At 43.5% G+C, this 18,601-nt stretch overlaps 1 protein-coding gene across 7 annotated transcripts in view; it reads right to left on the reverse strand.

Annotated features, from left to right (window-relative positions):
- Positions 1 to 1,898: 1,898 nt before the first annotated feature.
- The window catches only part of SCAI (suppressor of cancer cell invasion), a 90,296-nt gene continuing 73,593 nt past the window's right edge, over positions 1,899 to 18,601 (reverse strand). For 5 of the 7 annotated variants that reach the window (XM_083721179.1, XM_083721180.1, XM_083721177.1 and 2 more), the window contains 4 exons: positions 16,980 to 17,052; positions 13,665 to 13,838; positions 13,334 to 13,434; positions 1,899 to 12,639 (listed from right to left, as the gene is read on the reverse strand). In XM_083721179.1, coding sequence (XP_083577305.1) covers positions 12,490 to 12,639; positions 13,334 to 13,434; positions 13,665 to 13,838; positions 16,980 to 17,052 — 498 coding nt within the window. In that variant the 3' untranslated portion in view covers positions 1,899 to 12,489. Of the gene's footprint in view, positions 12,640 to 13,333; positions 13,435 to 13,664; positions 13,839 to 15,377; positions 15,555 to 16,979; positions 17,053 to 18,601 lie in introns of all 7 variants that reach the window. The other 2 variants (XR_014559936.1, XR_014559937.1) reach the window with 1 other exon arrangement.

Raw genomic sequence — 18,601 nt, forward strand, 5'->3', positions numbered from 1 at the left:
GAACGGCATGGAGCTGAGCGCGTAGCGTGGGTTGTCAGCACCCGGGGCAAGGCAAGTAACTTGCGCCCCCTACCCCCTAACCATGGTCATTAATACTGACGGCTCTACTCTGGGGCAAACTCCGTGGTGACTACTGCCCTCCGTGGTGTTGTTTTTGCAATTAAAGGACCCCTGCCTCAAATAAAGCATCTTGGGGATTGGGGACTGGGATTTGCCAAGGGAGCTGGGAATTGCAGTTCAGTGGCGGCTCAGGGGGAGAGGGTCCCTTCCGCGTCTGGGTGCCTCGGGCCCCTTTGCGCCAAGACCCGCGTCTTTGGGCGTCGCGGCGCAGCCTTCTCGGTCTCACTCCCCGCCCGGCTAGCCCCGACGCGGCTTCTTTCTGGCGCGGGGAGGGGCTGCTCTGGGGCCAGTGCGTCGGCCGGCCTCCGGCGCGGGTGGGTGGGCCCCGTCGGGGCGGGTGGGCGGTCTTGGCGCGCAGGCACTAGAGCGCAGGTGGCTCCGGCTGGGCGCTGCATTCGCCGCCGGTGGCGCGTTTGGTGGGCTGCGTGCATCCAGACAGCGAGCCGAGCCTGGGCGCCGTGGCGCTTGGTGCCGGAGCCTCCGCCCGCAGCGCCCCGTCGGGAGACCCGGCCGGAAGGAGCCTCGAGCCGGCTGTCGGACGCGGCTGAAGCAGCCAGGGCGGCAATGCAGGCAGCGGCTCCTCGGCGACTCCGGAGGCAGCAAGCGCGCCCCCCCCAAGTTGCGCCCGGTGCGGCCGGCCCCCCTTGCACCCCCCACGCTACGCCACTGGCGCGCCGGACTCCGCCCGCAACGGGGCGCTGCTCATCGCCGGCCAAGAGCGCAGCTTCGAGCCCGGCCCCTTGTTGAAAGGTCCGCCCCCCTCCCCCGAGGAAGCTGCAGCATTGAAGCTCTTCCGCCGCGCTAGGCAAGGGCAGGGCAGCGGCATTTGCCCGCGCACTTTGAAAGCGGCGGCAGCTCTCCGTCTCCTTGCCGGCTAAGTGAAAGCGGGACATTCCCGGATCTGTTAATTCGCGATGTCCCGGGACATGGGGGCATTTGAGGGGGTCAGCTGTTGTCTACCCCAGGGTGGCAGGAACATTGGGCCCTCCAAGTGTTGCTCAACTCCAAAGCCCATCAGCCGCAGCCGGCAGGGCCGGGAATGAAATGTGACTCTGGTCCCAAGATGGCCAAGCAAGAAGAAAATGCATTTCTGCTGGTAGAGGGTGGGGAGGTGTTGACCCCACCCCAAAAGCCTTTTGGATTGCTTCCCTCATATAGTTTCATGTTTAGCCTACTTCTCGGTAGAAAATTCCAGGCTATTTTCATTTCTAGAACCAAATTTAAGATATCTGCTGTCATTGACCGGTGTGTGACATCACAGGAAGAAAAAATAGCGCAATGTACTGCTAATGCAGGTGGGTTCTTCGGTCTCTAATCCAAGGCTTTAAAAAAATCCACCAAGCCTGGCATTTCCTAACTATTTTTCAAAAGAATTAACTGCCTTGATTTTAAATAGCCGTAATTACTATATATTGGTAGTATGCCCCCCAAAAGCAGTTTCTGGGGAACAGGAGGAGAGAGTTTTAGTTCATATGTCCTGTTTTGGATCTTCCATAGGCATCTTGTTAGCCACTGTGAGAACAGAATGCTAGACTATGTAGGCTTTGCGTTTGATCCAGCAGGGCTCTTATATTTTTTTCCTTTAAAGTCAGAATGTAATGAGATTTTCATGAAAACTGGAAGAGTGGCTGTATAAGAGGGCCTTCCTGCTCTTAAAGATGATTGAAAATAACATTATTATTCATCAATGTGGTTGAGAATTATAATGATAAACAGTAATGTGAGTTTCATTCATTTAAATGTGTATCCCACCTATTCCTGAAGGCTGAAATGCACACTTTTAAGCAAATATGTTTATTGTATATTGGTAGTACATATAATTTGAGTGGGTCTCAGATACAAAATTCATGTACAATAATTCACAACCGATGAGTGTACTCACATTTCAAGCAAACATTAACCAACGTGAAAGCCTTAAATACACTGACAGCAAAACCCCAGAAATGTCATATCCTTGTTACTTAAACACAACATAAAAAGCATTTTTTTTACAGTATTTTGTTCCCTTGATGTTATGTTAGGTCTGTAGAGAGTCACAGTGTTAGATTGCAAATTTTATTTAGTGGAATTGTCTTCCCAAAAGCAGTAAACAGAAGGGAATGGCAGACACGCCAAATTTACAAAAGGTTGCCACAAGCCCAGCTGTTACTATCTTGCGGAGATAGCTTTCATTGAACCCTTGGGAAAACACATCTGTACAAACCACAGCACGGATTATAAATATCAGGCAACAGAGAAATGTCAGATGGGACAAGAAAGGAAAACATCCATGGTTGGGCGTATGGCTTGGTAATTCAGATGCATTAGACACACAAGCTTTGTACGAGAAAAGGGAGAGAGAGAGAAAGGAAAGAGAAAGAAAAAGATTGGGTTTCCACACTGATGGGGTGTGTGCAATGGTGTGTTAACTCTTGGCAAAGGGGGAGGGGAGCCATTTAGAACCTTGTAAACAAGAATGACCCCTGATCTTCTCAGCATCAGAAAACAAAAGCATCACATCACACTGGTCAGATCAGGAATGTTGTAAAAATCTCAAGTCATAACATAGATAGACTGGCACCAAAGACGTGGTTATGTAATAAATGTAACAGTGGCTTTGTGAACCGTTACAGGGGTTCCCCTACAGTATCATCACATGCACTATGAACTAGCAGCACTGAGAACAGGTTAGGTACATGTAAAACGCTTGTGCTTCAATCCCTTTGAGAAAGGGATTCTAAGAGATACAGCTGTATATTCCCTACAACTGGCATCACAGTTCAATAAACATTTCAACCACAGACAAGCATTTGCCACAGATAAAAAATTTATCTTGTTTTTACCATTAAGAAGTCATGTTATTAGTTCCCAAATGAAGTGTTGTTGTTTTTAAAAAAGAAAAAAGTAGGCATGTTATTTTCTAATACAAGCTTATTTATTTGGTGTGTTTTTTAATTGCAAGTTTGTTAGCAATGTGGGGAATGTGCCATTCTAGGTAAAATGTTACACCACATCGCTTGACTTCAATTTAATGTTTCAGCAGGGATCCAATCTCACTAAGACTAGCACTGGAGTCTGAAACTTGATTTCTGTGTATTCATAGCCCTTCCCAATTTAAAAGCTGTTGGTGTTGTCCAATATTTTATTTTATTTTTAAAAAAGCTTGCTGATGCATATTAGTTTAATCCTTTCCTTCAGTTGTGCGGCAGGGTTCAGTGCTATTCTTAATCTATTGTACATAGGCTTCCTGCTGCATTATCCAAAACATGCCTGCATGAGCAAAAGATGAGCAGAATCACCATAGCAGAGAACATACTACCATTTTTCTATAGTCAAACCGAGCATCTGCAGATCTAGAAGCTTACAAGGCACACATAAGCAAACAAAAGATGCATCAACATGCAAAAATGACACAGAAATCGGAGGCTTAAAGATCCACAATAGAATCAGTAATCAGGCCTTAGTGGTATTTAAAATTCAAAAGCCACCAGTTAAAAAAAATAAAGATAGAATCTGACATCTAATTTCAATGCATTGTTCAAGGAATTGTTGCTTGTAGCATCATTACAAGATGTCCAACTGTTGCTTGTTCATCACTGTCAGCTCAGCCAGAAAAAACTGAAATAGTAAGCAGTTCCTAGCTTAAAACCAGCCTGCTGATTACAGATGCATTTACCTAAAAGGCACACTTCCTCCTAAGTAATTTTCAGTTTTTCCAGAGAAATGCAAAAATGTGCTCTATTCTTAGAGGAAGCAGTTGAATGTTTATTGTTTTTAATTATCTCCTTATCCCTTTACTCATCCTCATTTGGCAGCCCAACAGGACAAGAAGGTGGAGGAAGGAGAGTTGGTTGTTGTGCTTTAGGCTATGGCATAGTGGGGGGGGGGCTAACTTCTTCTGGCCCTCCAGATCTTGTTGGACTCAAACTCCCATCAGCCACAGGCAGCATAGCCAATGGTCAGGAGTGATGGAAGACGGGAGTCCAGCAATGTGTGAAGGATCACAGCTTAGCTGATCCTGGCCTAGATATGAGCAATTCTAAGGAAGCAACAGAAGGTTAGTCCATGTTCTGCTTCTGCTGCCCAGCTTAAGCATGGCTTAACAACAACGATAAAAGGGCCTGCACACTGAATGCTGGGAGCTTCTCACTTGGCAGCAGATGCATATTTTCTACTTACTGTAGTGTATATCTCACATTTACTTCTTGCATATGCTCTACTGTTTCATTGGAATTTGCTTCCAAGGAAGCATAGACTGAAACTTTAGACATGGCTAAATACAAAATAGATTCTAAAGGAGAAACCACACAGATTCCAGGACAAACTTTGTTTCTGAAACTTCAGAGTGAAGTGCTGGATAGGTCACACTTGTAAGAAAACGAAGATGACCCACTTTAGATGCGAGAACTATTCTAACAAATAAGATTAAACGGGTACCTTAGTGCATTACATTTACATATCATTGGGTGCTAGCACAGCAGAGCAGAAAGAGTGAATGAAAGTCAGCCTTATTCTCAAAGCATTCGTACAGGATTATCATTAACACAGGAAGTGTAGAGATTTGTATTCCAGAGGATGACAAGGCAAGGCTGAAAATTAACTTTGTCTGATAGATAAGATGATCAGCAAGTGGAAGATTTAAAACTGATTAGAGTTAAATGATCAATGATCTGTACCTTGAAGTTTCCTGAACCACTAGCATATTCAGCAACACCAACAGCAATAACCACTTAAGTTGATTGCATGCTGTGGTCACAAGTCGGTCCAGTTTGGGTGTCCAGAGCACTTAGCCTCATCCTTCATTGTAGAGATTTTGCTATCAGCAATAGCTTTGCAAACGGTCAAGGGACTGCCAGTGAGCCTCAGCATCCCACCTCCCCCACCGCCAGTAATGCAGTAGCCTTTGGACTAGATGGACACTGGCAATAATAATAAAGTAACAATACTTTTATTAACACAAATGTAATAAGCTGGGATTAGAGAGGAAAGGGGAGAGAGAGAAGATGCTAAAGCAGGAAGTGAATGTAAAATCTTCAGGAAGATATGTTAATTCAGAAATCTTCAGACAGCAAATGTCACTGTGGATCCAGACACAGCCCATCCCAGGCTCCTTCTGTCCCAGAAGAGTGTAAGGAGACAAACCTCAAGCCCTGCCCAAAATCCAGAGAGATTCAACGATAAAGGCAGCCATTTCTGGGAAGACATGTAGGAAGTGGAGGAGGGGAGAGTGGGTATTTTGGACTAGCCAGGAAGTCTGTGGAGAGAAAGGGCCACTTTGCATTAAGTCCTGAGGAGTGGGGATGTACTGGCAAGTACTGGGCCTGCATATCCAGCATTTACTTGCCTGATTTCCCCCCTCTGTTACTGTGTGAGGAGCCCAACAGGCCCTGCAGAAGTTTTTCTCCAGACCGAAACGACTTATACAGTGGTACCTCGGGTTACAGACGCTTCAGGTTACAGACTCTGCTAACCCAGAAACAGTACCTCGGGTTAAGAACTTTGCTTCAGGATGAGAACAGAATTGTGCGGCCTCAGTAGGAGGCCCCATTAGCTGAAGTGGTGCTTTAGGTTAAGAACAGACCTCCGGAACGAATTAAGTTCTTAACCTGAGGTGCCACTGTATAACACCATCAAGAGATGGTTTGGGCAGCTCATTAAAAGGTAAAGGGACCCCTGACTGTTAGCTCGAGTTGCGGACGACTCAGGGGTTGAGGCCCTCATCTCGCTTTATTGGCCGAGGAAGCCAGCGTACAGCTTCCGGGTCACGTGGCCAGCATGACTAAGCCGCTTCTAGCGAACCAGAGCAGTGCACAGAAACGCCGTTTACCTTCCCGCCGGAGCGGTACCTATTTATCTACTTGCATTTTGACGCGCTTTCAAACTGCTAGGTTGGCAGGAGCAGGGACCGAGCAATGGGAGCTCACCCCATTGCGGGGATTCGAACTGCCAACCTTCTGATCGGCAAGTCCTAGGCTCTGTGGTTTAGACCACAGCGCCACCCTCTTTAGGGGCCCTTTAAGGGATTTCATTTCTGTCACAATTGGCAGAAGCAACAAAACAAACAAAAATGGTGGGTCCCCGTTGTAGTCCACCCCTCCCCCATTTCCTAGAATTCCCTCTGCAACTGAGTTCTCAAAGAGACAGTAACTCTTTTACCAGTCCCAATACCTCCAAAAGAAAAGGAACCTGACAGGGCAGGAATGGAGGGTGAGATGGTCCTTCACTCTGGAAGAGGAGGCAAAAGACTTGAAATGCCTCGGAGCCGTTCTATTAACTGAATGCCCTCCACTCCTCTCTGGACGATGGGACTGCAGGAGATGCAACACAGAAAGGCTGCCTGTGTCTGGTGATCGAATTACAATACAAGGGTTCACCCAGCTGCAGAAATTTATGTGGCAAGACCACTGAGTATTATATGATGAAAAGATCTAAGAGGAAAAAGCAGACTTTGAAACAGTATGCACAAGAGAGTATGCTTTGGAAGTGCCTACATTTTTTTTTTAAATGTGAAGCTCATTAAATGAAAAAGGGAATCAAACCCTAACACAGCAGGAAGTCTTGTCCAATCCCTAATCCTCCCCCCCTTCCACTAAGCATAAGACAACAACCTGGATTCAAAGCAAGTTCACAGGGGGACATGAACATCAATTTCTATTTTTGGAGATCCACCTAAATTCAAGACTACTCTCAGCTTTTCCTTTTGCCTTTCTAGTCTCCAAGACGTGTCCAAGCAGCCATTTCAGATCAAAATATCATTTCTCTCCACACTCACAAAAGAGCAGTTTTTCTATTTGGAAACCATTACTAAAATACACTGCAAAAAGCAAGTTATGGCTTTAAGGGTCTCAACCAGAGCTAATTTATTATTGCCATGCCAGCATATAGCAGTGCTGTAATATATTCAGAACAATACAGTTAAGTGCTTGAAGCCCCAACAAACTCTAAAACCTACTGCTCACTTTCCACCAGAACCGCTAAAGGAAGAAGGCAAGAGAGCTTCCCTTTTTCTTGGGTTCAAATCTGTGAAGTATTACCACAATATCAATCTATGTTGAAGGAAAAGCTCACTTGACCAAAGGCTTCTACCGCACTGGAGGCAAAAAATCTATGTAACAGGTGCTAGTCAGGTTTGCATATTTGAAAGTAGGGTTGCATGGGCGTAGCAGGATTTTTTTTTGGGGGGGCAGATATGTATTTTTCTTGTTAGTGATTGGCAGGCAGCTGCCCCTCACTGCCCCCCTTGGCTATGCCTATGCAGGGTGGGCTCTGCACATGCAGAGCAATGTCATCAAGGAGAGTCAGAGAGATATCAAGAAGTGCCAAGACTTAGGCTGCAGGATAAGGAAGACTTATTACTAGACTCTTCATTCTTACATCTCTGCTTTGGCCAACAGTACTGTTTCGCCTCTCCAGTATCAGGACTTGTTTAGTATTACATGAACTACCTATATTTTTTGCTCTGTGGTGTATTTATGTGTATCTACAAACACACCATGGGGGGTAATACTGGTGGTTTATGTAATACTGATTCTATACTTCATATTCATAAAGAGCTGTGCCATGTACTGAGAACATGCTCCTCCTAGACAAGGTGTTGCTGGAAACTTCAACCCAACAATGCTGGCTCAAAAACAGCTAATGCATTGGCCCATATTGAAAATCAGCAGATAGTCTCCATAGTCTTTTAAATCCTTGAAACTATTGACTGTGATCATTTGGCCCTTCAGATGATCACTGGCCAGGTTGGCTGGGGCTGATGGAAGTTGGAGCCCAACAACAACAACAACTGGATTCCCACACCTTCCCCATCTCTGACAAAGCATTTTCACTGCCTTGATTTGTCTTTCTGGATTTTATAGCTGACTGCACCAACATAATAAACAGTTGACTCACACAGAGTTTTAAGCACTTGGCCAAAAAACCCCAAAAATAAATTATAAAGGGGGCAGGTGTTTGGGGGAAAATATGTTGGCAATCCCACCTGCCATTGCACTCACCTTGAGAGAGTGGTCAGAGGGGCAGGGAGAGTTTTCAGAAGCCTTGGGAGAGTACAGGTGGCCTTGGGATGGCATTTGGAGGTACAGGAGGAATGGGTTGTGTGGGGTTTTTTTGTTTTTTTACTATACATGATTTTGGCTTTGTGTGCTATACCCGCAACATAATCTCTACATAAGTTGAGAGTCGATTGTACAAGCAAAACTGAGACAATATGTTCCTGTTTACAACCTGTGCCTTATGTAGGCATTAGAGAAGCCAACTTTTCTTTACCCAATTTCAGCTAGAAACATAAACTACAATGCCAGACTTACTTATCCACTTAAATCTAAGTATGTTGGTTGTTTTTTTTTAAAAAAAGAAGCCGTTCAAATAGAATGTAGTACTTTTGTAGAATATATGAAAGGGGGGATCTGGATACAAAGACCAATTCATCTGGTAAGGTCTTTCAGTATCTCTCCATCATATTTTTCTAAATTTAAAGCTAGTAGCATAATTTCAAAAATGGATAATGTCTTCATCCAGCAGATTTCTTCCCTTTGCTTGATGTGGAGATCAGCCCAAATAGTACCAAATGATCACTTGAGCATTTCCTTGAGCAATATGTGGAATGGAAATGGAGAATGGTTGCCTGCCTACGATTTCAGCAAACATTCCTTGCCACATCCTTGTGGCCACAATGATAGGAATATCCTGTATTTGTGTAGTTGGTACAGTGAAGGGTGTCCCTCACTATTCATTTGATTGTCCTATACGTAACAGGGCCAGAAAATACTTTCCTCAACTCTTAATTTGGTTTGATTCTATATCAAGCCTGCAGATCTTTGCAGGCAAACCATCAGGCTTGTTACAGAAAAGAAGCTGCAGTAGAAAATATCAAGATAAGATTACATCAATGTGGTAGACTGGATATTCTTAAAACAAAATTGTAATATCTGTCCTTATTTGCTTTTAGAAATATAGTCCTTTAATTATTTGAACTTTGCATATCTGTTATGCTGGACTATGTATGGCTGGGATCCAGTTTTAACCTAAATCTACAGTTAAAGCAAAACTTGAACAGAATACAAAATGCAAACTCTAAAACAGAAATCTTATTTCCAAGCTTGTGGACACAAGCTATTTCAGCTAAAATGAGGCAACATGGAGTAAGGTAAGTCAGAGCCAACTGTGGAAACTGACGTATGATCACCACAGGTGACCAGAGAAACCTTTGGACCTTGAAAAGGAAGGATCTCCTTGATGGAAACCTTGGCTTCCAAAATGAACACAAGTGTTCCATATTCTTAGTAAATTTCCCCTAAGGACCATTTGCCATTTAAAGACTGCTCAGAGGTACATCGGCGGTACAGGGAGACGTATTGGCACCAGAATGTTTCAGGGACGTCAGTGTGTGTCCATCATCACAAACCTTTGGTTTGCAAACATTACAAGGTCACAGTTCAGTAAGAATTAGGTGAAATACTTGTCCCGAGTTTAAGGCCTACACAAGTCCCTAATCTGTTTTTGGACAGTGAAGTCCTCCAATAAGTAATTCACATTGCTGAAACTATGCTTCTGAATTATGGACCCATGAAACCACCGTCTTGAGCAACGGTGCTCTCTTGCAATAGAACAAATGCTGCTCAGCACCTAATGCTTAGATATTTTTTTTAAAAAAATCCGTATTCACATGGTTCTCAAGCTATCACACACACACACACACACACACACACACACAAAATTTACAAGAAGCACCCTCCACAAGCTAGCAGACTGTGCATATAATACATATAACAAACACCTTTTACCTACACTGTTGTTATTTTACTTTTTAAAAAATCAGGAAAATGGGAGCACCCCAGGGAAAAAATGCAGCAGTGCCAGTTACCAAACCTAACTTGATGGAAACAACTTGGCAATTAAACTGTTCTTTCCAATTGCCTGTCAAAAGTGAAGGCATTTTAGAAGCAAGCTCACTGGGGAGCAGGGAAGAGAAGAACATCTCTGCAAAAACTCTGTATCTACTTGCCCATGCCCCATTGCACTTTTTTTGCCCGACCTAAGGCACCTGTCGCTACACCTCCCAAGCATTGCCTTCTCAGAGTCTGGAATGCATCTCAGTTCTGCTGTTGTGCCCAGCTTGTTGGCTATTGCATCATACTTTGGGCAGCGGCGTACATGGCAGCCTGCTGGAAGAGATACGAAGGAAGCAATATTTTATGCGGACAAAACAGATTCAGGAAGAAAAAGATGAAAGAAACACTTACTCCATTGTTCTCTCCTTGGCCTCCATGAAACCCAAGCTGCAACAACAAAACTCTTGTTTTTCCTATTTGACAACTCAAAGATACCCCACAACTGCAGAATTACAGAAAATGCTCAATAAGCTTAAAAAAATAAAGCCTGAAATGTGTGCTGTGTTTGGTGGGTTAATCCTGAATGTACTGGCCAACAACTCCCCACAACACACCCCCATTTGCAAGATGACCACCAAAGGAGTCTTTATCAGCAGCCCTTCCAGGACCATCTGGAAGACACTTAACACACAAGCCTATGCTGTGTAATTTTGCCAGGACTTCCTATCCATTTTCAAATGAAACGGAATGTGTTCTTTACATTCTAAGTCTTTCAAAGCCTGTTGCTGTACTCAAAGATGAACATATTCCTTGGTGGGCAAAAAAACCCCACTGAGGTCTTTTCTAGGAAGGTTGTATAGGAGTGGGGGTAGACCTCTTGAGCCACAACTTGCCTTAAAAAGCTGGGTGCTGAGGACAATTTGAGAGCAGCACCCTTCCCCAGCAACCCTTTCCTTCTGCTGCAGCATTCCTATTTAATTATAATTATATACTAGTATCTTCCTAACATATGTTGAAAACAGACAGGCTGCCTTCAGGCAGTTTAGCTTCCCTTGCATTGCTCCCCTCCCCTTGACACCCCAGCAAAAACCCTCTGGCAGCAGCCTTCAGATTCCTGTAGATTGGCCCTCTAGATTGCTGCTGGACTACAACTCTCATCATCCTTGGCCAAAGGCCATATGCTTGCCAAGGCTGATGGGAGTTGTATCCAGCAACACCTGGTGGGCTAAAGGTCCCCTGCACCTGCTGTAGACAGAATAAATACTTAAGGGCTCAAATGAAAAGTCAGTATGTTCCCCCACACCTTCTCATCTAAACACAGCTATGCCAGGGAAGATTCATGTTTTACACAGGCAGTGAGGGGAGGGACGTGCCTTTCCCACAACTATAAACAAGGTTTTATTTTGAGCAGCTCAGCCACAGAGGCAAGGCAGTGATCTTTCCCCCACTACACAGCATCAACTTGTGTTGTCAAATCACAAAAGACTGGGTAGGAGTGGGGGGTAGGAAAAGTGGCTCTCTTGGATCTGGGGAACACCACAAACAGGTTAAGGGTTTATTCACAGTCCAAGTGTGGCAGTGGTAGTTTGAAGCAGTTCCTTGCCATGTGTTCATGTGCAGAGAGAGAGGCTGGCATTTTCCATCCCTAGATACAAGTCTCTGGGCAGAAGCTGAGGAATGATACTTCATTGTGTGGCGGAGGAAGGCAGATTGTCTCCTTCTGAGGTTTCAGAACCCAAAAACTGACTGGTTCTGACCTTCCTCCCAGGGCAGGAAGATCGTCATGGCTCTGCAAGAGGCACGGAGGGTGGTCCAATAAAGAGATGGGGGCCAGTCTCTTGATGTGATTCCTATGTCAGGAGGCGATTCCTTCACAGGCTGAGATGGGGTAAAAGTCCTGCATTCTTAATCAACATGCAACATAGCTTTAACATCTGGATAAGGGGATTTATGGGAGTAGGGAACACTACATTTTCTGCGATCCCTTCAAAAGTGATGCTCCTTCTTGAGTTGGCCATACATATCTTGTTTTGAAAGACTTTTTATTATTGCTATTGCTGCTTTGCAATGAGTGATCCCATGTTTCACATTTCAAATCCAGAATCTTTGGGGACAGAAGAGGTCTTCTTCTTGGTTTGTTTGTGTTTTGTTTTTGCTTCCAAATTTTTAAAAATCGTACAAAAATAAAGAATTTCCACATACAAGGGCGAAAAGTGACCAATAGCATTTTTTCCCTAAATACTTAGGCTCATTTATGATGTGTCGCTGGTTTTCAACCACCACAAACCAAAATTTTAAACCCAAGGGATTCCTTTAAGTCTTTAATTTTTTTAAAAAGATGCAGGAGGGATTAGTTTATAAAATTGACCCCATACAGAATGGAACAGCCGTGCCCACAGCCATTCCATTTGTTTAAAAAAATAATCATTAAGTTTAAAAATAAAAATCAAGTAAATTCCTTTTGTGGATCTTCACATTAGAAAACTGCACCATTTCAAAAATCTGTGGCTGGGAAACACCCCATTGCAGTAAGAAAGCCAGAATGTGTATTTCCATTTTAATAATCATCAAGCGTGGTTTCCAGGAACACATTTCGAACATCCAGCATGGAAGCCAACTCCAAAATATGCTTTTGGAGGTGTGGATTCTCCACAGTTTCGTCCCTTGGCAACTGGGGGTAGGATTCTGGATAATTTCTAGTTTCCTGCTATAGGAAGCGGGGAAGAGGAGGAGAGAAAAAATAGAATTTCAATTATCCAGTACAGTAATCATTGCAATTTCATGAAAAATATCTAAGTGGTCCTCTTTTCAGCTTCTACTGAAGACCTCCTTCTTCCAAGAAGCCTTTTAAGTAGAGATTCTTTTCCAGTTTGTATCTGGAATTGTTTTAAAGGTGTTTTTATTGTTTTATTGTTTGCTACCCCCGAGCTCCTTTGGGAGGAAGAGAGGAACAAACAATATATATTTATGCTGATGATCTGTGATTTTAAATTTTACCTTTTTTTTTAAACACACACACACACACACACACACACACACGTATGAAGAAAGCTGTGTAAACATTTAATATAATAATCAGCATAACTATCATAGATGTTTTCTTAATTGTCTGTGCTTGGTGGCATAGAAAGGTTTATGGCAAATTTTGAAAGGTTAAAATAGAAGGTGCCTGCTGAGCCTCCTTAGGGAGAGCATTCCTACAGGACTGGGCCTAATGTTGCTAAAAACTTGACGGCTGCTTTGATTTCACTGGGTCTACTCAAAGTAGAGCTTGGTTGGATACAATCCACAGTCAGCATCTATCAAAGAGCTGTTTTGACAACAAGAAGGGAAGAGTTCAATGCTGCTTTGAGATTTTCAAGCACTATGATTTTTTAATAAAATAAATAATAGATAAATACCCGGAAGATTTTGTGCATCCTCATGGTAGCTGAGCAAAAGATGAATCTTGTTAGAAGTAAGCGAAGGAATTCGTCTCCAAAAAACTGGAGAAAGGCCTGATCTGCAGAAAGTAAGAAGGCAGCTCTTAAAGAAAAGCTGAATTCAGAAAGTTATTTTTTAAATTTCTGGAGTGGAAAGGAGACTCTGAGTTGCATCTAATGCTAGTCAGACTCATTAACATCAATCTGTCTACTCTGAATAGGACCTTTATAGTAAAAATAACAAACTCATCATTTTTGTTCATTTTCAGCTGCATGGTTCCCTTGGTCTAAGCATACCTACAGTACATACCTATGGAACGGGAATGAGTCAGCAATTGTGCAATATCCCGGTTGATTTTGCGAAGGTAATCATGACACTTGTCCCACAATCCTTTGCGCATGCTTGATAATCCAGAGACAAATAGGAATGCCATTAAAGGATTGTTCAGGAAGAAGGTGAAGAGGCTGCCTCGCTGAGACTGATCTGGAAGGAAATGAACACAAAATGCACTTAGCATATGAAACAGGAGAGGTGGTTGCCCACTGTTAGCAACCATCTACCATGACACATAAATAGGGAGGCACTATTATAAATGCACCAAAGATGCCCTCCTATCCAAGTCTCACAAACTTTGCTTAGCACTGAGGAGCAGCAAATTTATGTCAAGGGTCTAAGAGGTTCCCTATAAATCCAAGGTTGTATCAAAAGAAGTTGTACTCAGAGAAGACCCACTGAAATGAACATGCCTAAATTAACGATGCTCATAAATTTCAATTTACCTAATCTGAGTAGGATTGGCTACAACCCTCAGATTTATTTCAAGGTAGATTTTACACTGCCGAAAGGTGTTCAGGCTTCGACTGTTGACAAATGGAAGGGGGGTGGGGGGACCAAAAGCCATTCTATGATGTGAACTATCATTCTGTAAGATACCAGCAGAAATCTGTCTATCCAAAGATATGGAACCTTAGGCCCAAGAGCCAAATATACCTGGCTTAGGGAAATCTCCCTAAGTCACAACCCTCAGTGACCCTGCTTCGCATCTCAATATGCCTTGCTGGAATATGCCCTTGATTTCTGAGACCACCTTTTGCTTGTATGGATGGAGGAAAAAGAAGGGCCGTGTGTGAGGATGCGAGGAAAATGTTCTGCTGTACAAAGGTAAAGGTTTACATTTGTAGCCCTGCCCACCACTGGCATATGGACCCTAGAAGATTTCTCAGAAGGGAATGTGGTCCTTGGGCTGCAAAATGGTTCCCCATTTCTATTCTAGCCTACTGAGCACTGCAGACACCCTGGCTGTGGCGATCAAGGAGTGTTTCCTAATTATGATGTACCCACTGATAGCTGTATTATTTGATTATCTGTTACCCAATGCAAAACGTTTCTCCAAAGCATCATCCAATACAAAGAGGCACTATTACCCCAGTGGGGAGAGGAAGCACAATACCTTGAAAAAAACTATCCCCAACCCAATCCCCAAAACACACATATGAAGAATTATTTTGCCAGCAATCACCATCCCAATTATTCACCAGAATGAAAGCTGATCCTTCAAACTTGACTAGCTCTTAGCTCTGTTTCAAATTTGTACAACTAAGTAAAATGAGAAAAAAGAGAGATTTAAGGTTTTGATCAGCAGGAACATTACACTAAACAAGATACGATCTTCCTCCCCTCTCCCGCTGGAGACATTCACCAGTTGGTAGGTGTTTTCTGCTTGAAAAAGGGTAAGTTCTATTATTTTCATCATTCCTTTGACTGAGGCTATGTACATATTATACATTTAAAGCACACCCTTCTCTGGGAAAAAAAGAAAGAAAAAGAATCCAGGGGCTACAATTTCAAGTACCCACAACGAACTACAGTTCCCAGGTTTCTTTTGGGGGGGGGGGGAGATTTAATGTTGTTGTTGGTTTTAAAAAAATGTATGATGTGTACTCAGCCTCATTAATGTTCTTTTCACAGGAACAATATTTATTTATTTTTACTCAAAACCTCTTGGCACATAATAGAACTTACCTCAACAAGGCCAAAGGGTGAAGTCTCCAGCTCCTTTCATGCATTCACTGCTGACCACCACCTTCCTGTGTCACAAATTATGTCACCAGACTGGACTTCATGCTGGGAACCAGTAGCAGTAAAGGGGCTGCTCTCTCAGAGAGCGACACACCAGAGAACCACTTACAGTTATGGGGACTGGAAAAATGGGTTGGAAAGTTAATAGAGAGCTTTCGAATTGGTCAAATATTTCGCTCCCTAATTAGATTACAAGGCACTCCAAAAAGACTTCCGTTAACGTTAGTCCAGGCAAGGAAGAAACCCTAAGAGAGAGTGCCCACCACAGTTACCGCTGCAAAGGAAGAGGAGATAATACCACCCCCCTGCCCCACATTTTATCTGCATGAAGCAAAAGGACAGCGGACGTTAAGGAGAAAAGGAGCTGTCGTATGCTCTATTTGCACTATATATTTAAATCGGTATCATACCAGTATAAACAATCATGGCTTCCCCCAAAGCATCTTGGGAACTGCAGTTTCTTAGGGTGTTTAAAGTCGTTAGATTTATTCCCCTCACAGAGATACACTTCTCAGTGTGGTTTAACAATCAATTATTCTTCCCAGGGAACTCACTTTATTTATTTTGTGAAAAGTGACTAACCAATATAATAAATAAAAACAATAATTCTAGGAATTGTAGATTTGTGACATGAATAGGAATCTCCTAGCACCCATAACAAACTACAGTTCCCAGGATTCTCTGGGGGGGGGGGAACTGTGATTGTTTGAAGCAGTATACTACTGCTGTAAATGTATACCGCAGAGGGGTCCTTACACAGACCCCGGGTCCATCCAGATTGGTACTGTAGACATTGACTGGCAGCAGCTGTCTAGGGTGTCAGGCTGGAGTCTCTCCCAGCCATACCTAGAGATGCCAGGGATTGAATCTGGAACTTTGTGCATGCAAAGAAAGTGCTCAACCCTCTGGCCTATCCCCCAAGAAAATAAAGAGCCTGATTGCACCTTGACCTTTAAAGCCCTACAAGGCTCAGGAGCACAATAATTCAGGGACTGCCTCTCCTCATACAAACCAGCCCAGTCCCTGCAGTCTTCAGTCCTTTTCTATGTGCCCCACCTGAGCATCTGAGAGAAGTGAGGAGGCTGGCAACACTTTTCAGTAGTACCACCTGCGGAATGCTCTCCCCAGACTCATGCCTGGTGCCATTCTTATCAATCCCTAGGCACCAGGCTAAGAGCTTTTTGTTTACCCAGCAGTGGAATGAACAATGCAACAGCAACAACAGGACTAAGCACCAGAGTTTCACCAAACATCCAGGACACGTTTGCTTGCAGGCAGCCAATTTCAAGGCTCAAAAAGTACGTTAGTGAAATATTTATTGTAAACTTCCAGACGACAAATGCCCTGTTCTTGCAAAAAAAGAGAAAGAACTGCTCACTGTGGTTCAGGGGATCAAATGAGGGTGGGGAGATGGGGAGGTGTCATTGCAGTTTTTTAAGCTGGGAAGCTACTACCCCCTTTCCACTGACTTTTGTTGTTGCTGTAAAATACAGGAACACAATGCAACACCTCAACTCCTGTTACAGAGGAAAAACACCTTCATACCTTGCAACGCTTTTGGATATGCTGTTGGTGAAAGTAGGCACACCAGTGGTTGTCCGAATAAGTTTGTGAAATTCTGGAAGAGGAGCGAGAGAAAGAGAGAGATCTCAGCAGTTTGGTTTGAGAACACATATAGCAATAGGAAGCTACTGGAAAGGTAAACCTGATCAGTTGGTTGAAGAGGAGGGCTACTGGGAGCCCCATACAAAAGAAAGAGTGGGATGTTCAGTATAAAGGTAAAATTCCCTAGCAATATGTCTATGCCTCTGCATCACAAACATGTTCTTCTCTGCCATGGCTAAACACAGGGTGTTCTGGAGACACCCAAGGTTAGGCCACTGGCACCAGAGGGACTTGACTGTCACCAGGTGATCAAAACTAAATTGTGTTTGTGTCACTCAGAACTACCACAGTGCTGCTTGCAACCTGGATTACTCCCTGGTGGCGAGCAAGATCCGTCTCTAGTCAAAAAGGGCCCATAGTACAAAGCAGAAAGTGTGGCCTTGAATCAACACCACCAGAACAGTCATACCTGAAATTTGTGAACACTTCCCTCTTTTTTAAAAATATCCAAATATTTTTATTAGTTTTCACGTAAATACAAGAACAGCATATAAATACAGTAACTTTGTCCAGTGGTACCTTCTTATTAAGTTTCATAGGCAGTACACAGTACACAGGCAATACGTTTAGTTATACACTGTCCATTCAAGTATCCTCTCCACAGAGATTCTTGTTTTGTGTGTGGAATAAAAGTATCTTCTGTCTCATTTATAAAGGAAAAGAATGGAAGTCAAGTCTCGCCAAAAGTGTCTATCTTTGAAATGCCTTTAATTACCCTTCTATGACGAGTAAGGTGTCCCGACAGAGCCATTTTCCAAATATTATTTACCGAGATTACAATGGGGATTTCAATAGGTTTCCAGTATTGTCAGCTACTGTTAATCGGGCTGCTGATAATAGAAAAAAATACTAAGTCTCCGTATTTAAAGTTATTATTTAAACTTGAGTCTAAGGATAACAAGGCAAGAACTGAATTGGGTGGAAGGGATTGCACATAGTTTTGAGACATGGGCAACTTACATCCACCAGGAGCAACACCTCAACGCCTTCCACATGTGCTGTGTCAGAAAGACTTTGGTTATCACATGGGAGGACAAAGTTTCAAACAAAGACATGCTCTCCCAAATCCACATTCCCAGCATGTTCACACTCCTGTCTCAGACATCTATGCTGCTTTGGCCATGTCCACAGAATGGAAGATGGCAGGATCCCCAAGAACGTGCTCTATCGGGAGCTGGTTTCAGGCACTAGGCCTATTGGCAGACCAAATCTGCATTTCAAAGAGGTCTGCAAATGAGACATGAAGACTGGCAACATCAACCCCTCGGAGTGGGAATCAGTTGAGAAAGTCAAGTTGTGTATCCCTAGCAGTGACCAGAGGAGGAATGACCACTGGGAGAAGCACAGAGATAAAAAAAGGAGCCATGGCACATCTGCAGCAGCACAACTGGACGCCTTTATCTGCTCCAGATGCAACAAAACATGTCTCTCCCGTCTCAGTCTCTACAGCCACAGCAGATACTGTAACCTTCCAACAGCTTGACTTCACCCTCAAAGGCGAA

Source organism: Podarcis gaigeae (assembly GCF_964106915.1).
Source record: "Podarcis gaigeae genome assembly, chromosome: Z".
Taxonomy (NCBI): Eukaryota; Metazoa; Chordata; class Lepidosauria; order Squamata; family Lacertidae; genus Podarcis; species Podarcis gaigeae.